Here is an 18,025-nt window from a genome sequence, read left to right on the forward strand (position 1 = left end):
ATGCCCAACTTCCTTTCCAACTGTAGGGGAGCTCACTCTCTCAGGTTCCTTAGACATTACCAACTGCTTCTGAGATCTTGCAGTCTTCCTCTTCCTAGTCTCAGGGCCAACTTTAGTATCCATAGCACTCTCTTCAAGCTCAGCTGTTTTAACCTTTTCCTGCTTAATCTTCCTTTTTTTTACTTTTGTCTATGGGAGTGGCAGCACCAATTTCCTCTATTGCCCTTCTTTAATTGGTACACTAGAAGAAGTAACAACAATAAGGTCACACCCTAACCAAGTCTTTGGAAAATCTTGCGCGTAACACACCCAACCACCCTTAGAAGCATGCCACTCCATAAATCCTATTTTGCTACTTATGGTAGCAGATACAATGTCAGCAGTAGGGAGGGATAGGCGCTTGTTGGAGGTAGAAGCAGAGAGAATATTAGGATTGGGAACTCTCCCAATCTTGGTAGGACCAACATAATCAGAGAATGATTTCTGAACTCTTCTCCAATAGCCAGTAAAACCATTGGAAGCAAAGACTCCCTTTTGGAAGTTGGGCACAACAAATTGAGAACTCCTCCAAGACCAATAAGAGAAGTCCTAAAGCCTCAGGAATGGGTCCAGAGAAGGGAGAGAAGGTACTATATCTTTAAACACTAGTGGGATGTCTTGATCAAAACCAAACTGTTGGAGTACCCGGTGTGCTGAGTAATAGGTATACTTGGGGCCACTTGAGGAGGGCACTAGAAGCCATGAGAGACTAACACAAGCCAAGTAGGCCAAACTGCCTTTATCACCATGGCATAAATCAAAGGTATTCCTTGGAGAATTGAGAAAAGAAGCTAATATAGACTCACAGGCGAACCCAGGGCTGAACTCCTGAGGAGAACGCCAACTTAAGTGCCCTACCTGATTAAATAACTCAACCAAATTAAGATTACCACCTTTCAAACTAGCCCAATGAAAAATGATAGGGTGGCTGTCAGTAGAACTACCACACAGACCCTTGATTACATCAGGAGATCCCTGGAATTTATCTTTTACAAATTTCAAATTTCTACATTTTGCTAAACTAACAAAAGAGCGGTCCCACATAAATACCTAGAGAATGGCACAGTGGAGGGACGAGGTAATAGCATAACAAGAATCGCTTTTAACTTCATCTCTATGTAATAGATCCAATTGAGAATAAACATGGCCCAAGAACATGGGGGCTAGGGGATACTGAGCACCTCGGGCCAATTTAATTGCCAATGGGAAGAAAACAAACTTAACCCCATACCCGGGGAAGTTACTGAACATAAAATTACTAAGCTAGAGTGCCAGGAACCCAACTCACCTGACTGCCTTGTCCTTTTCTCTCGAAAGATTCATAACCCATTTGCCCATTCTAGCAAGTTTCCCAACAGGAGAAACAATATGTCAGCCAAAATGACTGAATAATTTGTCTTCCACTTCAAGATCCTCATTAGTAATACTGATATCAAAAGGATTCTCATCTCCAAACAACGAGAGGAGGAAGTTATTGACCACATCCTCCAAGGTGATTGTAATCTCTCCAACAGAAAAGAAGAAGGTATGAAGAGAAGGGCAACAACGACGTACCAAGTGTTTGAGGCCCTTGGCATCTTTGAAACTTTTAAAGTTCCTGGAAATCACCACTGCTTTTAGAGAACCAACAAATTTCCCATCAGAAAGTTCCCTATCCACCCAAATGGGCCAACCGGTGATCTTCCTAGGAATGAAGTCGAAGAAAATAGGAACCGCCTCTCGAGATCCCAACCTAATCTGGAGATCTAAAATCTTTCTTGGATTTGGGACTTGGGCAGAACTGGCAAAACCCGCCTGACTGGAGAATACCCAGGCATGAGGGGATGGAGAGGCCTCACTGTGAGACACTAAAGGAAAGAACAGGCTAGGGGTGTACCAGGGGTCCTGTAAAGGGAAAGCTGGGCACTCCGTGACCCCTTGTGACTTGCCCTGCACAGAACCAAAAGAACTCTTGCCTTTAGAGGGATTGGGAGTACGCTCCCTCCTTTTTCATAAGGAAGAGGAAGCCATAGAACAACAAATGTACTAGGAAATAGGGAAGTCAAGGGAATGAAGAACACAGAAAAGGAAAACAGAGAAACAGACTAACTAGAAGGAAGAAGATAAGCTTGGGAATGAAAGACTCTAGGAAGTGAAAATAAAATATGAAGTGACTACAATAATGGCACAAAGAGTAGTTGGAGAAGACGATGTATGGAAAGGAGCATAAGTTGCCAAAAAATTTGATTTTAAAGAAGAGAGTTATTGGTAGTAATTAATGGAAGTTACGGGGAACGTGAAAAGTGGGTGGAGGAAGTTTTCACTCTAAAATTCAATTGCCATATCCTGTGCAAAGGGAGGGAGTTACAAAAGAAGGAAGTGCAACATGCAAAGAAGACCAGAATACCCAAAAGTAGCGGAAAGTCAGGATCCTGAAGGAAGGAGAAGGGAAACCCTAATGTTAATTAAAATAGTGAAGAAGGAAGTCCTACAGAAATTAAAGCTCTAATTTACTCACGTGTAGGCTGCAGGCAACCCACGAGCTCAGGGGGCTAAATGTTGTGGTCTAAAAAGTTATAACATCAAGGCCCAAAATAGCACAGTGGGTGAACCTCATATAAAAGGGTTGAGCTCACCACAAGAGAAAAGGATGGTAAGCCCAAGTCCATTAAAAAAGGATTTAAAGCCCAGAACCCACGAAAGGATAGGCCTTAGAGCCTATGAAATGAAGGGAAGAAAGGAAAAAGCCCAGCCTGTCAAGATCAGAAAATCAAAGGGAGTCCAGTGGGAAGAACTGGGCCAAGATCCCTAAAGGCTGCCAGGGGTTCGGGATCCTCGGGATGTACAACATAGGTAGGATGAGATTGAGACAGCTCAAAAAGAGCACCAAGAAACACAAGGAACGAAGAACAGATACGTCTTTCTCAATCACCTAGTGATGTAGAAAGGAACTAGAAGGCTTAGAGAGTAACAATTCATGAATAAGGGGTTGGTACCTCGGGGAACCCAGAGAGAAGAACCATAAAGGGAAGTAGCTGGAAAAACCTTTAACCTAGCAGGAATGGATTCGGCTCACTTGGGAAAAATGACAAAAAGAAGGACAGCCGAAAGCTGAGTTTGAAAAGGTAAGGTTTAGAAGCCTTGAAGGAAGAGAGATTGGATGTTTGCTCTCTAAGGACACCCTAGAATGGAAAGTCAGCAAAAGGCTTTCATGGAAACAACACCAAAAGAAGAAAACTATGAGAAACAAGGAAATGACCAGTCATCAGAGTGGCTGGTAGAATATGGGCTCCAGTACCTAGGGGAGAAAAGGAGGGGAATTAGTGGTAACCCAGAACCCTAGAATGACACTATAAAAGGGGGAAGCAGCCAACATTGAATGGGCATTCAGTAATAGTGAATCATAACAGAATCATTGAGAAAACTCTGTCAAAAACTTAGAGAAAGTAGTAAAAGAAAGAGAAATATCGTCTGGTATCCCAAAACTGCCACTATAGAACATACTCGGATTTAAGGGATTCAAACTTTGCAAGTTTTAGAGGCTTAGATAGCCATTTAAGTCTGTAATTTTTGAGCTTATTTGGACATTATGACACGTCTTAGTGAGTACATTGTAATTTACAACTAAGAAAAGTAATGAAATATTTCACAGTGTTTTAAGGATCCTTAACAATTATTTTGTATCTCTTTTTATTACATTGTTCCTTTACTATTTTTTGCTTTTCAATACATATATATTCTTGCTTGCTACTATGTACGTATTGTACAATTCTTGCTCTGTGCACCACTTGGTTTGTAAACAACCCATTTAGCTGCAGTGAACCAAGACTAGTCCCTTTAAAACAACTAAAAGGCTGAGGGTTCTTGCTTCAACTTGGGCCTAGACACTGTCCGAAAAATAACCCTCACAAAAACCAAATAGATCAAAGAAAAAAAAAAGCCTACATGCCTTTACTTTCCCACATTTTCTCAGCACCCCAAAGACCAAGCACCAAAAAAAAAAAAAAAAAAAACTCAAAATCATGTATATAATCAGAGAACATACCAAAATAAGAATATATATATATATATATATATATATATTTGCCTTTGCTTTCCCACGTTTTCTCACCACCCAAACACCAAGCACCGAGCAAAGTAGCAAACACAAAAAAAATAAATAAATAAATAAGAGAACGGTGAAGAAGTGTACTGAAACAGTGTGATAGAGAGAGAGAGAGAGAGAAAGGGAAACGACAGCGTGATGGAGAGAGAGAGAGAGAGAAACGAAGGCATGATAGAAAGATAGAGATTGGGAGAAAGAGAACGACTAGATAGGGAAAGGGGAGAACGACTGTTGCTGAAGTGAGAGAGAAATGCTGAAAAATAGGGTTAGTAGGGTTATAAAACAAACCCAAAAGATGTAGTTTTGGTAATAAGGAGAGAAAGAAACAAAAAAGGCTTTTAGTATGGGTCAAACTTGGGTTTATTGGTGAGAATATGCATGTCCTTGCCACTAAGATACCGGGAACTTTCTTGATATATTTGTACAAATTAATATTTAATATATTTTGGTTCGGTTTCGATTAGGTTAGTATATTTGTGTGGGACACTGAAACCGAAATCAAGATTTTCAGTTTTTATAAAATGAAGACAAAAATCGAACCGTACCGAAACCGAACTTAAATTTTGGCAACGGTTCAGCTAGTTTTGGCCCCTTTTTTTGGATTCTCGGTTTTTTTGCACACCCCTATTTCTAAGTAACTAATGATGCCAAAACAAAGTGGAATCTAGCCCCCCAGCATGAAAGTAGTTGAGAGCTTCTCAACAAGAATAGCAATAACTGAAGATGTTGACATGCTCGAACTTACCACTTGAAGTTTTAGAAACTAGAATAAACATTAGTACAATTCTTTGTTTTATTCGAAGAGTCCTACAAATTTTTTCCATTCTAGAAAGGCTTATAAACAACATTTGTTAGCAAGAATAAATTTTTTGAATGTCCACCACCATTATTATGGTGTGATCATTCCAAAATTTCATCATTTTATCATTCTTGTAATCTCTCTATTTTATTAGTAAGAGAATTTTCCTCAATGTTATCTTTGGATGTCCCATTGCCATGTCATTTTTTAATTTATTATTCAATTTTTTTTTGTAATCCAACTATAATTTATAAGACTCTGCAACATAATTACATTCTTTATGGTACACACTTAGGCAATGTTTCCTTGATAAACTACATAGTATGAACAAATTGCGAGTATAAAAGTGAAGTGAATGTAGAAGTTGTAGAATATGTGCTAAATTGTGAAGAATCAGTGTAGCTACTATGGCTTGATGACTGAGCATGGTGATTATCTAATGAAGTTGTTGAAGATGTAGATGCACGAATTGCAGGGGAAGATAGGTTGGTACAGGCATTTTTGGCTCAGGAATGGCAATGCAGTTTCAAAATCGAGCACATGAATGGCTTTCCTTATTGAAGGCCCAGCAATGGAATCCGAATGAGTGCACACAATCGTTCCATTTGCTACTCATCAAAATTTCCACACAATCTAGGGTCAGTAGCCTTAAGAAGATTTCCTGTTCCATAAAGCTCCCAAACCTACTCTGACATAATTTTTTCATCTTCTTTTGCATTGGGATTAATGGGCTTTCTTCCACAAGCTATCTCCAAAGCCACAACCCCAAAACTATATATATCTAATTCTTTGCTAGCCCTAACTAAGATAACATATTCAGGGGCCATATAGCCCATGGTCCCTGCCAAAGTTGTGGTTTGCGATCCTTTTTCGTGGTCCACAAGTCTAGCTAGGCCAAAATCTCCAAGCTTTGCATTGAAATTTGAATCCAACATGACATTGCTTGACTTTATGTCCCTGTGTAATACATTGTTCCCATTCTTCATGCAAGTATTGCAGTGCTGATGCTAGGCCTCAAGCAATATTGTATCTCATCACCCATGTTAACAAACTCTTGCCGTTGAAAAATGTAAATCTAAGCTGCCATTTGACATGAACTCATAAATTAGAAGATCATATTTCTCGTGGCACCAACCAATTAATTGCACCAAATTTCTATGCCTGAGTCGACCAATAATCCTCACCTCAGATATATACTCCTTTATCCCTTGGGCAGATCCCCTTGAAACTCTCTTAATAGCAACATAGGAATTTATGACCCTTAAATATCCTTTATAAACCCCACCAAACCCTTGTTGTCCAAGCTTATTTTCCTCTGCAAAGTTGCTCGTTGCAGAAACTAATTCATTGTAAGAAAACTTCTTTGGTCCAATACCTCGTTCGAATTCATCATCCATCGAAAGACTGAAGCGAAGCTCCTCTTCTTTTTCTCCTTTCCCTTCATGACACTTTTTCCTATACACAAAGCAAACCAACACCAAACCAATAATTAAAATGCATGCACCTAAACTCAGGCCCATCACCAATTTTGTCTTTGGCTCATCTTTATTCTTCTCCATAGAAGGTGCCGGCGATTGCTGAACCGTAGAAGGTAATTAGCTCTTTGTTTATGGGTTTTGGATCTTATATAATGAATTTTGGATTTTGGATCCTATAATTGGCTTTAATACAGTATTTTGTTATTTGGGAATCTCGATAATAATTTTGATAGTGAAGTAAGTTATATATTTGAGTGTATCAACTTGTTTACAATAATGGGTTTTAAAAATAATGATGACTTGTAATATTCTATGGGTATTCACAATTTTGTGTGTGCAAACTATCTAGTAATAAAGGGTTAATAAGCTAATAAGCAAGATATTAGCGAAGAAACCTAATTCAGATTATTCATGTTCAAAAGAGGAATCGAAGAATTCTGAGCAATTAAGATCGACAAGAAGAGAACCAATGCACAGTTGTATTTGGATTTAGTTCAACTTGATTTTTTAAGAGAGTTTCAACTTATGACATCCGCTTATAATAATGCTCTTTATTATTAGACTAAGACATCAATTGATTTTTGGTGTAGGCAGGGATTGAACCTCAGATCTTTTTCTCAACCATTAGAAATTTTACTAGTTGAGCTAACTGGAACTCATAATTTAGCCTGATTTTAACCTACACACATGTTCAACATGTGGGGTCGAGTATGAATTAAAATGAGAGTTTGTTTTGTGTATATTGTGATCCGAGTTAATGTATATTCATGAAAGGTTGCATATGCATCTATATTGTGAAGGCTGTGAGTGTTTTTTTGAGAGTCCATCAATTATATTTGTGGTAGTTAGGCATGTGATTGTAGCAAGGTAGACAATTCCGTTCCGTACCTACTGTCCGGTATTGCTGGAATTTTTCATGTCGGTGCTTGGATTGGTACAGAAACAGACTTGATCTGTACCGTTCTAGATACCAGACTGTACCGGGTTGTTTTGACTGTTTTGGTGGATTTCGGCCGATATATTGGTTTCGGACCGGTATAAGATTTAAAGCAAAAAAAAAAAAAAAAAAAAAAAAAAGAATTCACCAGGTCTACACTTCTTCTTCTTCTTCTTCGTTGCTATCCGTCACTTTCCTTTTCTACTCTTTTTTGTTCTTTGCTTTAGTTTGAGAATAATGGCGAAAAAAATTAAATAAATCTTGTATTTTTTTTTTTTTTTTTGCTTTGCTCACTTTTCGACAGGTTGAAAAAAAGCTCATCTCCCTAAAAATGCAGTTGAGGATCGAGTCCATCGCTACCTTCAATTTGTACTTGGAATTTTTTCTAGAATGGCCTTGAGTTGTGGTTCTTTTACCGAAGCTTTTGCATAGTCAGTTCAGCTGTGGTTCTTTTACCAGAGAAAAGAGATAAGGTCAAACATTTTTTTTTTTATATAATTTTTTTTAAAGACAATATAGCCGGCATCAGCTAGCACACAGTCACAATTATAGAATTACGCAAAATTGCTAATTTCAAGTTTTCAACTTTTTTTTTTTTTTTTTTTAGTACCAAGTTTTCAACTTTGTAAATTGTTATTTGTAATGAATAAGTCTGAATTTATTTGTTTTTCGTTATTTTAAAGCATTAATATATTCATTCTTTACTAATGTATACATAAGGCCATTAAATTGTTTTTAATATTTATTATCATTTTTTTATAAATAAAGAAAAATAAATTAGTTGATTTTTCTTTAGTCCAAGAAAATTTTGCTTAAATAAAATATTATACGTAGAAAATAAATAAATATATACATATATATTTATAAAAATAGTGATAATATTGAAACGGTATACTAATATTGACTAGTATCGAAATATTTTATTTCTCTGATAAAATTGAAACGACCTTTGGTATGATATTGACTCCCTAAGATTATAGTCCATTTTATTGAGAGAGAAATTTGGATAGCTTTACTTTATGCATGTAATAATTGAATCATGTTATTATTGTCTTTTTTTGGTTGTTTTCAATTTTTGCTCACGTGAATGCATCTCCATTTGCCCAAATTTTAAGGGAATTAGAAATATGCAAGGTGAACAACTGTTAAACTGTTAAAAATTATAAAAAAAAAAAAAAAAAAAAAAAAACTAATGTCGTGGCATCCTTTACGCAATTTGTCGTATGTACCTTATTTCTGTAAGACAAGTTCCAAGTTTTTTATTTTTGAGGGGAAAAATTCCAAGTTGATATAAAAATAATAATAGAAAGTCAAATTGATACTAATTAATCTTATCTTAAAGCTATCCAATGGAATTATCATAAAACAATGTTATCCAATGGTGGCGGCAATCAGATTTGTAAATAAGGGGAGTGTTTCTGTTTACCATTTTATTAACACACTTCAACAATCAACCATTAGACTAGCTTTATATCATCTTGTACCTTTATATCACTATATACAGCCCCTCATAAATGTTATTTATTATCAAAAGAAACCAGACATGATGATGTTTAAGATTTCACTAGCAATTGTTTGTGTCATTGGCTTAGCCACGGTCCATGTCTCCCTTGCCCAAAACTCACCACAAGACTACCTCAATGCTCACAACGCAGCTCGTGCACAGGTTGGTGTTGGACCCATGAGATGGGATGTAACAGTAGCTTCTTATGCCCGAAACTACGTTGAGAAACTTAAAGGTGGCTGCAAACTTGTGCATTCAGTAGGTCCTTATGGTGAGAACCTAGCATGTGGTAGCCGTGACCTTTCGGGCACAGCCGCTGTGAACATGTGGATAGCAGAGAAGCCCAAGTATGACTACAACTCTAATTCATGTGTTGGCGGTGAGTGCCGCCACTATACACAGGTGGTTTGGAGCAATTCAGTGCATTTGGGGTGTGCCAAAGTTCGATGCAACAATGGTGCCACTATCATCAGTTGCAACTATTATTAAAATGTCTACTGCCCATGCTACAACATACAACTAGATAGTTTAGACTAGCATGGCATTGTTGAATATATTGTAAATATCTAGTCTTGTAGATATTTGTCACATAGAATATCTTGTAGATATTATCTTGTAGATATTAGTTTATAGTTTTATACTTACTTACTTAGGCCACTTGTCATTTTGTATTGGCTGATTGTATAGCTTGACTTGGTCCTCTGTTTCTGCTATATAAAAGGAATAGAGTTAGTTATTTTAATATACGAAATCATTCACACAGAAGCTCTAGAAGATTCACTTTCTCTCTGCATGCTTTCCTTCATGTCTCTGCATGCTTTCCTCCATTGTTGATCCTTCTTCGAGTTTGGATTCTTGATTTCAACATGGTATCAGAGCCGAACTAGACCAGAGACTTCATTCTTGGTACACTCTGTATTTGCTAGTTCAATTCCTCGTTCAATTCTTTCTCTTCTTTGTGCATTTTTTCAGATTGAGTAGAAATTTCTTTGTATTTTCTCTTGATTTGCGCATAATTTTCTTTCCCCTATGTTTTGATTTTCTTTACAATTCTTAGCAAATTAAAATTAGAAATTAGGGTTTCAATAATTGAATTTCACTTGGATCTTGATTTGATCATTGAAAATTCAATTCTCGATTCTTATAATAGAGACTTAGGGTTTCTATGATTGAATTCATTGTCTAAATCTTCAATTCTTCAAAGATTTACATACAATTCTTGGTTCAATTCTCATTCTGAGAATCATGAATCTTTCGTTACTATTCTTATTGAATTCTGGGATTTTTGAGGCCTTCGTTATTGTTCTTGTTGAATTCTGATTTAGAATTCACCATAATTAGTTGTGGAGTATTTGTTCTTGGCCTTGTTTGTAGTTCATCAATTCTTGATCTTTGATCTGAAGAAATGAGTGATAGCACTCCAAGAACCATAGCCACAGTTCCAACCATTCAGCCATGGGAGAACTCTTCCAGCCCACATTTCTTGTCAAACAGTGACAATCCTAGAGTATCATTGGTTGTGCAACATTTCACTGAGGAGAACTATAGCACCTGGAGTAGGGCTGTTCTCATAGCTTTGGATGCCAAATCCAAAATAGGTTTCATTGATGGTTCTCTGTTGAAGCCTCAATCTGTGGTTCATCCTCTTTACACTGCAATAGCACTATTCTAGCCTGGCTATTCAATTCTGTGTCTAAGGATCTTCAACCAAGTGTGGTTTATTTCAAAATAGCTAGGGAAGTTTGGTTGGACTTGCAAAACAGATTCTCTCAAGGCAATGGACCACGCATCTTCGAGTTAAGACAAGAAATTTGCTCCTTAGCAGAAGAAGATTTGAGCATCAGTAGCTATTACACCAAGTTTAAGTCACTGTGGCAAGAACTTTCAAATTATAGGACTTGCTCATGTGGTCATCAAGCTGAAGATTGTGTTATGTCTTTTTGATGGGGCTTAATGAAACTTATACCACAGTTAGAGGGCAGATTCTACTAATGGATCCCATTCCTCCCATGGGCAAGGTATTTTCTCTCTTGATTCAAGATGAGAAACAAAGAAAGGTTGGCAAGAAGAATACTATTGAGTCTTCTGCTCTAGTAGTCAAGACTAGTGGTTCTGGCAGGTTATTCAACAAAGCTAAGTCTAGCAGACCACAATGCACTCATTGTGGTGTTTTAGGCCATGTTGTTGACAAGTGCTACAAGCTTCATGGATACCCCCCTGGTTACAAGTTCAAAAACAAGGCTCCCCAAGCAGCTTCCTTTGCTAATAATGTTGTAATAGCTGATGCTTCTCTTGATGAAAGTGTCAACTTAACCCGATCTGAGTATCAACAGTTACTTGGCTTGCTGAATTCTCACAGTCACTTTGGTACACAAGCAACACCAGGAGGAGGTTCTGACACACACCAAGTTGCCAACATCATCACTTAGCCTATTCAGTCTTCCTTTGCTCTTCAGGGACATAAGGTTTCAGGTATTTGGTCAACTCCTTTTTTAGAATATTCAGTTTTTTCTTCCAGTACAGTCACAACTCGCATTAGTTCCAGTGACTGGATTTTAGATAGTGGTGCTACAGACCACATGATTCATTCCATCCAATTCTTTACTTCCATTACCTCCATAGTTCACATCTCTGTTAGATTGCCCAATGGTGACATGGCTAAGGTTTCACATATTGGAACTATTCAAGTTTCTCCCACTTTGCTGTTAGAAAATGTTCTTTGCATTCCCACATTCTCTTTCAATTTAATCTCCATTAGTAAACTGACTCAATCCTCTTCTTGTTGTTGCATCTTCCTCTCACAATTTTGTCTTATTTAGGACTTATAGCATTGGAAGATGATTGGGTTGGGTAAAAAGCAAGGTGGGCTCTACACATTACAAAGAAGTCAGTCTACTGCTTCATTACCTGAATCCGTGTCTACTGTACTTGCTAAACTTTCTAAAATTTCTTCCTTTTGTTTCAATTCTTGTACATCTGATGTTGACAACACTAGCCTATGGCATTGTAGGTTAGGTCACCCTTCCCCATAGAGATTAGTCTTGTTACATTCTCTTGTACTAGATGTCATTAATTGCAATATCAATAAAACTTTTGACTATTCTGTTTGTCCTCTAGCCAAGGAAAAAATGTTGCCTTTTCCTGTATCTATTTCTTCTTCTTCTTCTTCTTGTTTTGATCTATTCATGCTGACATTTGGGGCCCCTATTCTACTTCTTCTTTAAATGGCTCCAAGTATTTCCTTACTTTGGTAGATGATCATAGTAGGTGTACTTGGGTCTACTTAATAAAACACAAGTCTGAGACTTCATGCTTAATTCAAACCTTTTATAATATGATTTTTACACAATTTAAGGTTCCTATTAAGATGCTTAGATCTGATAATGGACCTAAGTTTGCTTTAAACTCTTTCTATGCTTCTAAAGGCATCATACATCAGCTTAGTTGTGTGGAAACACCACAGTAAAACTCAGTGTGCTGTTGCTAGAGCTTTGAGATTTCAAGCTAATCTTCCTTTGAAGTGTTGGGGTGATTATGTTCTCACTTCAACTTACCTAATTAATAGAATTCCTATTCCTGTTTTGCATGATCTCACTCCATTTCAAATATTGCTAGGTAAGCCTCCTTCATATATTCATCTTAAATCTTTTGGATGCCTTTGTTATGCTTCTACCTTGGCTAGAGACAGGTCTAAATTTGATCCTAGGGCCAAGGCTTGTATTTTTCTTGGTTATCCTTTTGGTACCAAAGGATACAAGCTTTATGATTTGGCTTCTAGGACTTGTTTTGTCTCCAGGGATGTTGTCTTCAAAGAGTCCTATTTTCCTTTTAAACATTGGACTTCTAAATCCAACCCCACTCCTTCTTTAACACCCTCTGATTCAGTCTTTCCATCCCAATTTGTTCTACCTGAATCTCGTTCATCAACTGTTTCTGCAGAATCTTTCACTCTTCCTGTTTCTATAGAATTCACTCTTTCTTTTACCGCAAACATTACAAACCCTCCTGATGAGTTTCTAGATCTTGTGTCTCCTCCTTCTACCTTAGAGCAACCTCATTCCGATCCTCATTTACCTCAGCCTCAAAGAAAGTCTTCTAGACCTCACAAAGCACCCTTTTATCTCCTTGATTATCATTGCAATCTAGCTTCTTCACATGTGTTGGCTTCAGCTTCACTTACTCAACCTCTTGATTCCAGTGCTTCTGCTCATTCAGGTATTCTCCACCCCATTTCATCCACTTTAACTTATGATAAACTTTCTACCTATCATAGAGCTTTTGCCATTTCCCTTTCTATTTCTAAGGAGCCTGATTCTTATGCTGAAGCCATCTTAGATCCTAGATGGCAAGAGGCAATGCAAGCTGAGTTTGATGCTCTTAGGCTAACAACACTTGGGTTATGTGTCCCTTTCCTCCTAGTAAGGTTCCCATTGGGTGTAAATGGGTTTACAAAGTGAAGTTGAAAGCTGATGGTTCTATGGAGAGGTATAAGGCTCGTTTGGTGGCTAAGGGGTATTGATTTTTTTGAGACCTTTTCTCCTGTGGTTAAGTTTGTCACAGTTAAGACCTTACTTGCTCTTGCTGCAATTTCTGGTTCGTATTTGACATAGCTTGATGTCAATAATGCTTTCCTCCATGGTGATCTTCATGAGGAGGTTTACATGCATCCACCACCTGGTTTTGGCAACAAGGGGGAGGTTTGTAAATTGCTTAAGTCATTGTATGGACTTAAACAAGCTAGCAGACAATGGTTTGCTAAATTGTCTACCACAATTGTTGATCATGGGTTTGTACAATCGATCTGACTATTCAGTCTTCACTAAAGTTTAGGGATGCTCTATCATTATCATTTTGGTATATGTTGATGACATCTTGATTGCTAGCAATGATGTGGATGCAGTGAATTCTTTCAAACAGTTTTTGGATAGTAAGTTCAAGCTTAAGGATCTTGGTACATTGAAGTATTCCCTTGGACTTGAGGTGGCTAGGACTACTAAAGGTATCTTTTTATGTTAGAGAAAATATACCTTGGATCTTTTTGCTGATACAGGTTTGTTGGCTAGTAAACTTGCAAGCACACCTATGGAGCCATCTGCAAAATTTAGCAACTCTGTTGGTCAATCCGTTTCAGATGTGTCACAGTATAGAAGACTAATTGGAAAACTTCTTTACTTAACTTTGACCAGACCTGATATATGCTATTCAGTGCATAAATTAAGCCAATTTCTTAGCTCTCCAAAAGTCCCTCATTTACAAGCAGCATATATAATCATCAAATACTTGAAGAAAACACTAGGGCAGGGTTTGTTTCTCTCTGCAGATTCAAGTATACAACTGAAGGCTTACTGTGATGCTGACTGGATAGCTTGCATTGATACAAGAAGATCTGTTTCAAGTTTTTGTGTTTTTCTAAGTGATTCTCTAATTTCCTGGAAATGCAAGAAACAAGAAGTTGTCTCAAGATCCTCAGCCGAGTCTGAGTACAGAGCTATGGCCACAGTAACTAGTGAAATTGTATGGTTAGTTGCTTTGTTCAAAACCTTTGGGGTGCATCATACACAAGCTGCTTACCTGTATTGTGATAGCAAAGCTGCTCTGTACATTTCTGCCAATCCGGTATATCATGAAAGAACAAAGCATGTGGAAGTAGATTGTCATTTCATTAGAGAGAAAATCCAAGCTAGTGTTATCAAGACTTTCCACATTCCAACAAAGCACCAGATAGCAGATTGCTTCACTAAAGCTCTTGGACAGAGGCAGTTCTTTTATCTTCTTTCCAAGATGAACTTGATGAATATATACGGTTCATCTTGAGGGGGAGTATTAAAATGTCTACTGCCCATGCTACAACGTACAACTAGATAGTTTAGACTAGCATGACATTGTTCAATATATTGTAAATATCTAGTCTTGTAGATATTTGTCACATAGAATATCTTGTAGATATTAGTTTAGTAGTTTTATACTTAGTTAGTTAGGCCACTTGTCATTTTGTATTGGCTGATTGTATAGCTTGACTTGGTCCTCTATTTCTGCTATATAAAAGGAATAGAGTCAGTTATTTTAATACACGAAATCATTCACACAGAAGCTCTAGAAGATTCACTTTCTCTCTACATGCTTTCCTTCACATCTCTGCATGCTTTCCTTCACGTCTTTGCATTCTTTCCTCCATTGTTGATCCTTCTTCGAGCTTGGATTCTTGATTTCAACAACTATGACCCCCTAGGCAACTATGTCAATCAGCGTCCCTATCTAAGAGTTATTCAAGAACCTCTAGGCATCTATAATGTTTAGGGTAATTTTTTTTTTTTTTTTTTTTTGTTTTTTTTTTTTTTTTTTTTGTTTTTGTTAAATTTATATTTTTTCCCATGTTGAGAACTAGGTAATGACTCTTGGGTGCGTTTAAAGAATAGCTAAATTATTTTAAAAAACCATGTCATGCATTATGATATTATAAAAATGAGACAAACTTATTACTGCTTGATCAATGAAACTTTTGTTGTAGCAGGCTTATTTGTGGTGTTATACTGATGGGAATTACTACGAATAATAATTGGATTTATTGAGAAGGCTTTTTTTTTTTTTCTTTCCTTGAGTTGCATTTTGTTAGGACATATGTGATTCACTTATTAGGAACATATGTCACTATTTTATGTAATTGGCTTATCCTTTGACAAAACGCACTTTACTTGTAATTGGGTAGATCTAGGATGTGTTTAATACTTCAAGAAACTATGTTTCAAGTCTAGTATTAAAGCCATGAAGATTGGACCAAGAAACAAGTGAAGAAAAGCTATTCATTAAAACTGGACAGATAGCTCGACAGCTGCGGACAGATAGCTCGACGGATAGCTATCTATCGAGATCTAATGAATAAAGCTCGACAGATTCTCGATCGATCAAGGTATCTATCAAGGTTATGGGAATTCAGATTTCCAAATCTGATTTTCTACCCAAGCTTTTGTATTTGTGTAGGGTTTCTTTTCTCACAACCTTAGACCTATATAAGGCTTATTTTAGAGGTCGTAACATAATAGAATACAAGGAGAACATATGCAAAAGGTGACCGATGCCTTATTCTCTCTGAAAGAAGCTATTGTGTCTTTTGCGCCTTAGGGTTTTGTAACCAAGTGCTTCTTGATCTTCATTGTTGATGAAGTGAAGAACTTTGCAGCCAACATTCTTCTTCCTCAAGTTGGTGAGTGAGTCATGTATTGGGATTCGTGTAAAGGAGTTAGTCACGTACTGGGATCTGTGCATCAAAAGGGTGGCGTTCATATATTGAAGAGTTCAAAGGTTCTGAAGCGGTAGAAGGTTTATGCTATGAGTTCATCTACAGGAATTGTAGAGTCTAGGGACAAAGGTTTTGTACTAGATCTGAAATTTCTCTTTACTATAGTCGATTATTTTTCGGGAAGGTTTCCCCCTAGGTTTTTTTACTGTGAAACTAGTTTGTTTCATTGGTTTTCCTGAGCCATCATATCTTGTCTTATTTATTTTTCTGCTGCATGATATTGATGTTTATTTGTTTTAACAAGTTTTATTCATAATAAATCTAATTAAAAACTTGGATTTAAAACTTGTTAATTCTATCAACCGGGGTCTAAATTTCTCAACACATTCTACCACACCCCATGACTATCATGAATATGTAGCTTCATCTAGTTCGATCTAGCTGAATTTGAATATATAAGGAATGTGGTAGTCATGATTTAGTAAATAAATGGGATATATTTCGAATATGCTTCTCTCCTTAGTTGTCCACATTAACTTCTTTTGTATTTGTTTTTGGTTTTCCTCAAACATGGAACGTTTGGCAGAAAATATTGTCCAGATGGGGTTAAATCTTGGAAAATAAACAAGAAAAACTTATGCATATATTGCATGCCACATATATATTGATAGAAATTATATAGATTGTAATCTCAAATTTTACCAAAAATTCAATTTAATCATGTAATTTTTAATTTATTCAATATATTCCTACAACTTCGGTTCATTTTCAATGTGGTCCTTCCATCTACTCTCATGAGAGGTTTTGCCATTATGTGTCCCAAATGGATATAGTTTTGATGTTTTCAAATTTAAAAAATGATATCATTTTTAGGACATTTAATGGAACAATATGATACAATATGATATATATCCAAATATCTTTAAGTACTTGACTATTACGTTAGGTGTATGTATGTAGCCCTCATTCCCTCTGTTCCATAGACTACACACTATTACAAATATAAATCCCTTGATGGTGGCTCAAAGATGGTTTAAGAGGTTTTGAATTTAGAATCTTATGGGTATCAGGAGGCCTTAGGAATCACTTAACCAACCATTGACAACTACAACTTTTAGTAAAATGAAAATATTCCTTTTACTAGAACAATTATGCACTACTTGCAAGTCGCATCTAGGTGAAGACGTACTATGGACTAGATTTCAAAATGACAAGCTTAACTAGGAAATCAATCCCCAAAAAGAGAAAAGAATATATGTGTGTGTGTATATATATAATTGGAATGAGGGATTTGGGCCCAAGTTCACCTCTTTTTTCTTTTCTTTTTCTTGATAATTTAAACCGAAGTTCCTTTGTGTGCTAAAATTTAGTATATTGAATGGTATTTTTTTAGTATTTAATATGGGGAGCCTTAAGTATGTGATACTCTAAATTGTGTGGATTTGATTGTATTAGGTTGTATAAATGTGTTCATAGGAGCACTTCATTCGATCGATCGAATATTGCAAATCGAATCGGATTGCAGATTTTAAAACTCAGCCCATCATCCAAACTGCAAGGATTTCGTGCTACTTTTGCCACTCTATAAAAATAGACTCTAAGGGGTGAAATTTAATAGAGAGAGAAGGGCCTCCTATTTTGTATTTAGGGTTTCTGTACCCAAGACTCTCGCATGCCTTCTAATGGTGATATTCCTTGAAGAAACTCAAAGTTTGGTGTTGTAGTAGTTGTTGCCTCATCCACAAAACATAGTTGCTAGAAATCTGAATCTTCAAGTGTGATATTCGAGTTGTGGACTAGAGGTTCATGTTAGGAGCACATCCATATCAAAGAAGTTTGTGGATTTCGGAGTTGAATTTGGTAAATTTATTTAAGTTTAAGAAGAAATAAGGTTATTTAATCTGTAAAATTCTATTTGATAGTGGATCTATTCATCTTGGGATTGAT

At 36.7% G+C, this 18,025-nt stretch overlaps 1 protein-coding gene and 1 pseudogene across 1 annotated transcript; one reads left to right on the forward strand and one right to left on the reverse strand.

Annotated features, from left to right (window-relative positions):
• Window positions 1-216: 216 nt before the first annotated feature.
• LOC115966665 overlaps window positions 217-18,025 on the reverse strand; it is a 34,306-nt pseudogene continuing 16,497 nt past the window's right edge.
• Window positions 8,875-15,138, forward strand: LOC115969377 (pathogenesis-related protein 1-like). The gene is made up of 2 exons (XM_031089007.1): window positions 8,875-9,317; window positions 15,054-15,138. Exons 1-2 carry the CDS (start codon window positions 8,881-8,883, stop codon window positions 15,136-15,138), a joined length of 522 nt encoding a protein of 173 aa, XP_030944867.1. The 5' UTR covers window positions 8,875-8,880.

This window comes from Quercus lobata, chromosome 11 (assembly GCF_001633185.2).
Source record: "Quercus lobata isolate SW786 chromosome 11, ValleyOak3.0 Primary Assembly, whole genome shotgun sequence".
NCBI lineage: Eukaryota > Viridiplantae > Streptophyta > Magnoliopsida > Fagales > Fagaceae > Quercus > Quercus lobata.

Excerpts from the sequence above, each read along its gene's own strand:
- LOC115969377 (XM_031089007.1), top strand. The coding sequence starts at position 8,881 with ATGATGATGTTTAAGATTTCACTAGCAATTGTTTGTGTCATTGGCTTA. Across the intron at positions 9,318-15,053 it reads GGTGCCACTATCATCAGTTG|CAACTATGACCCCCTAGGCA; the intron begins CAACTATTATTA and ends TCTTGATTTCAA.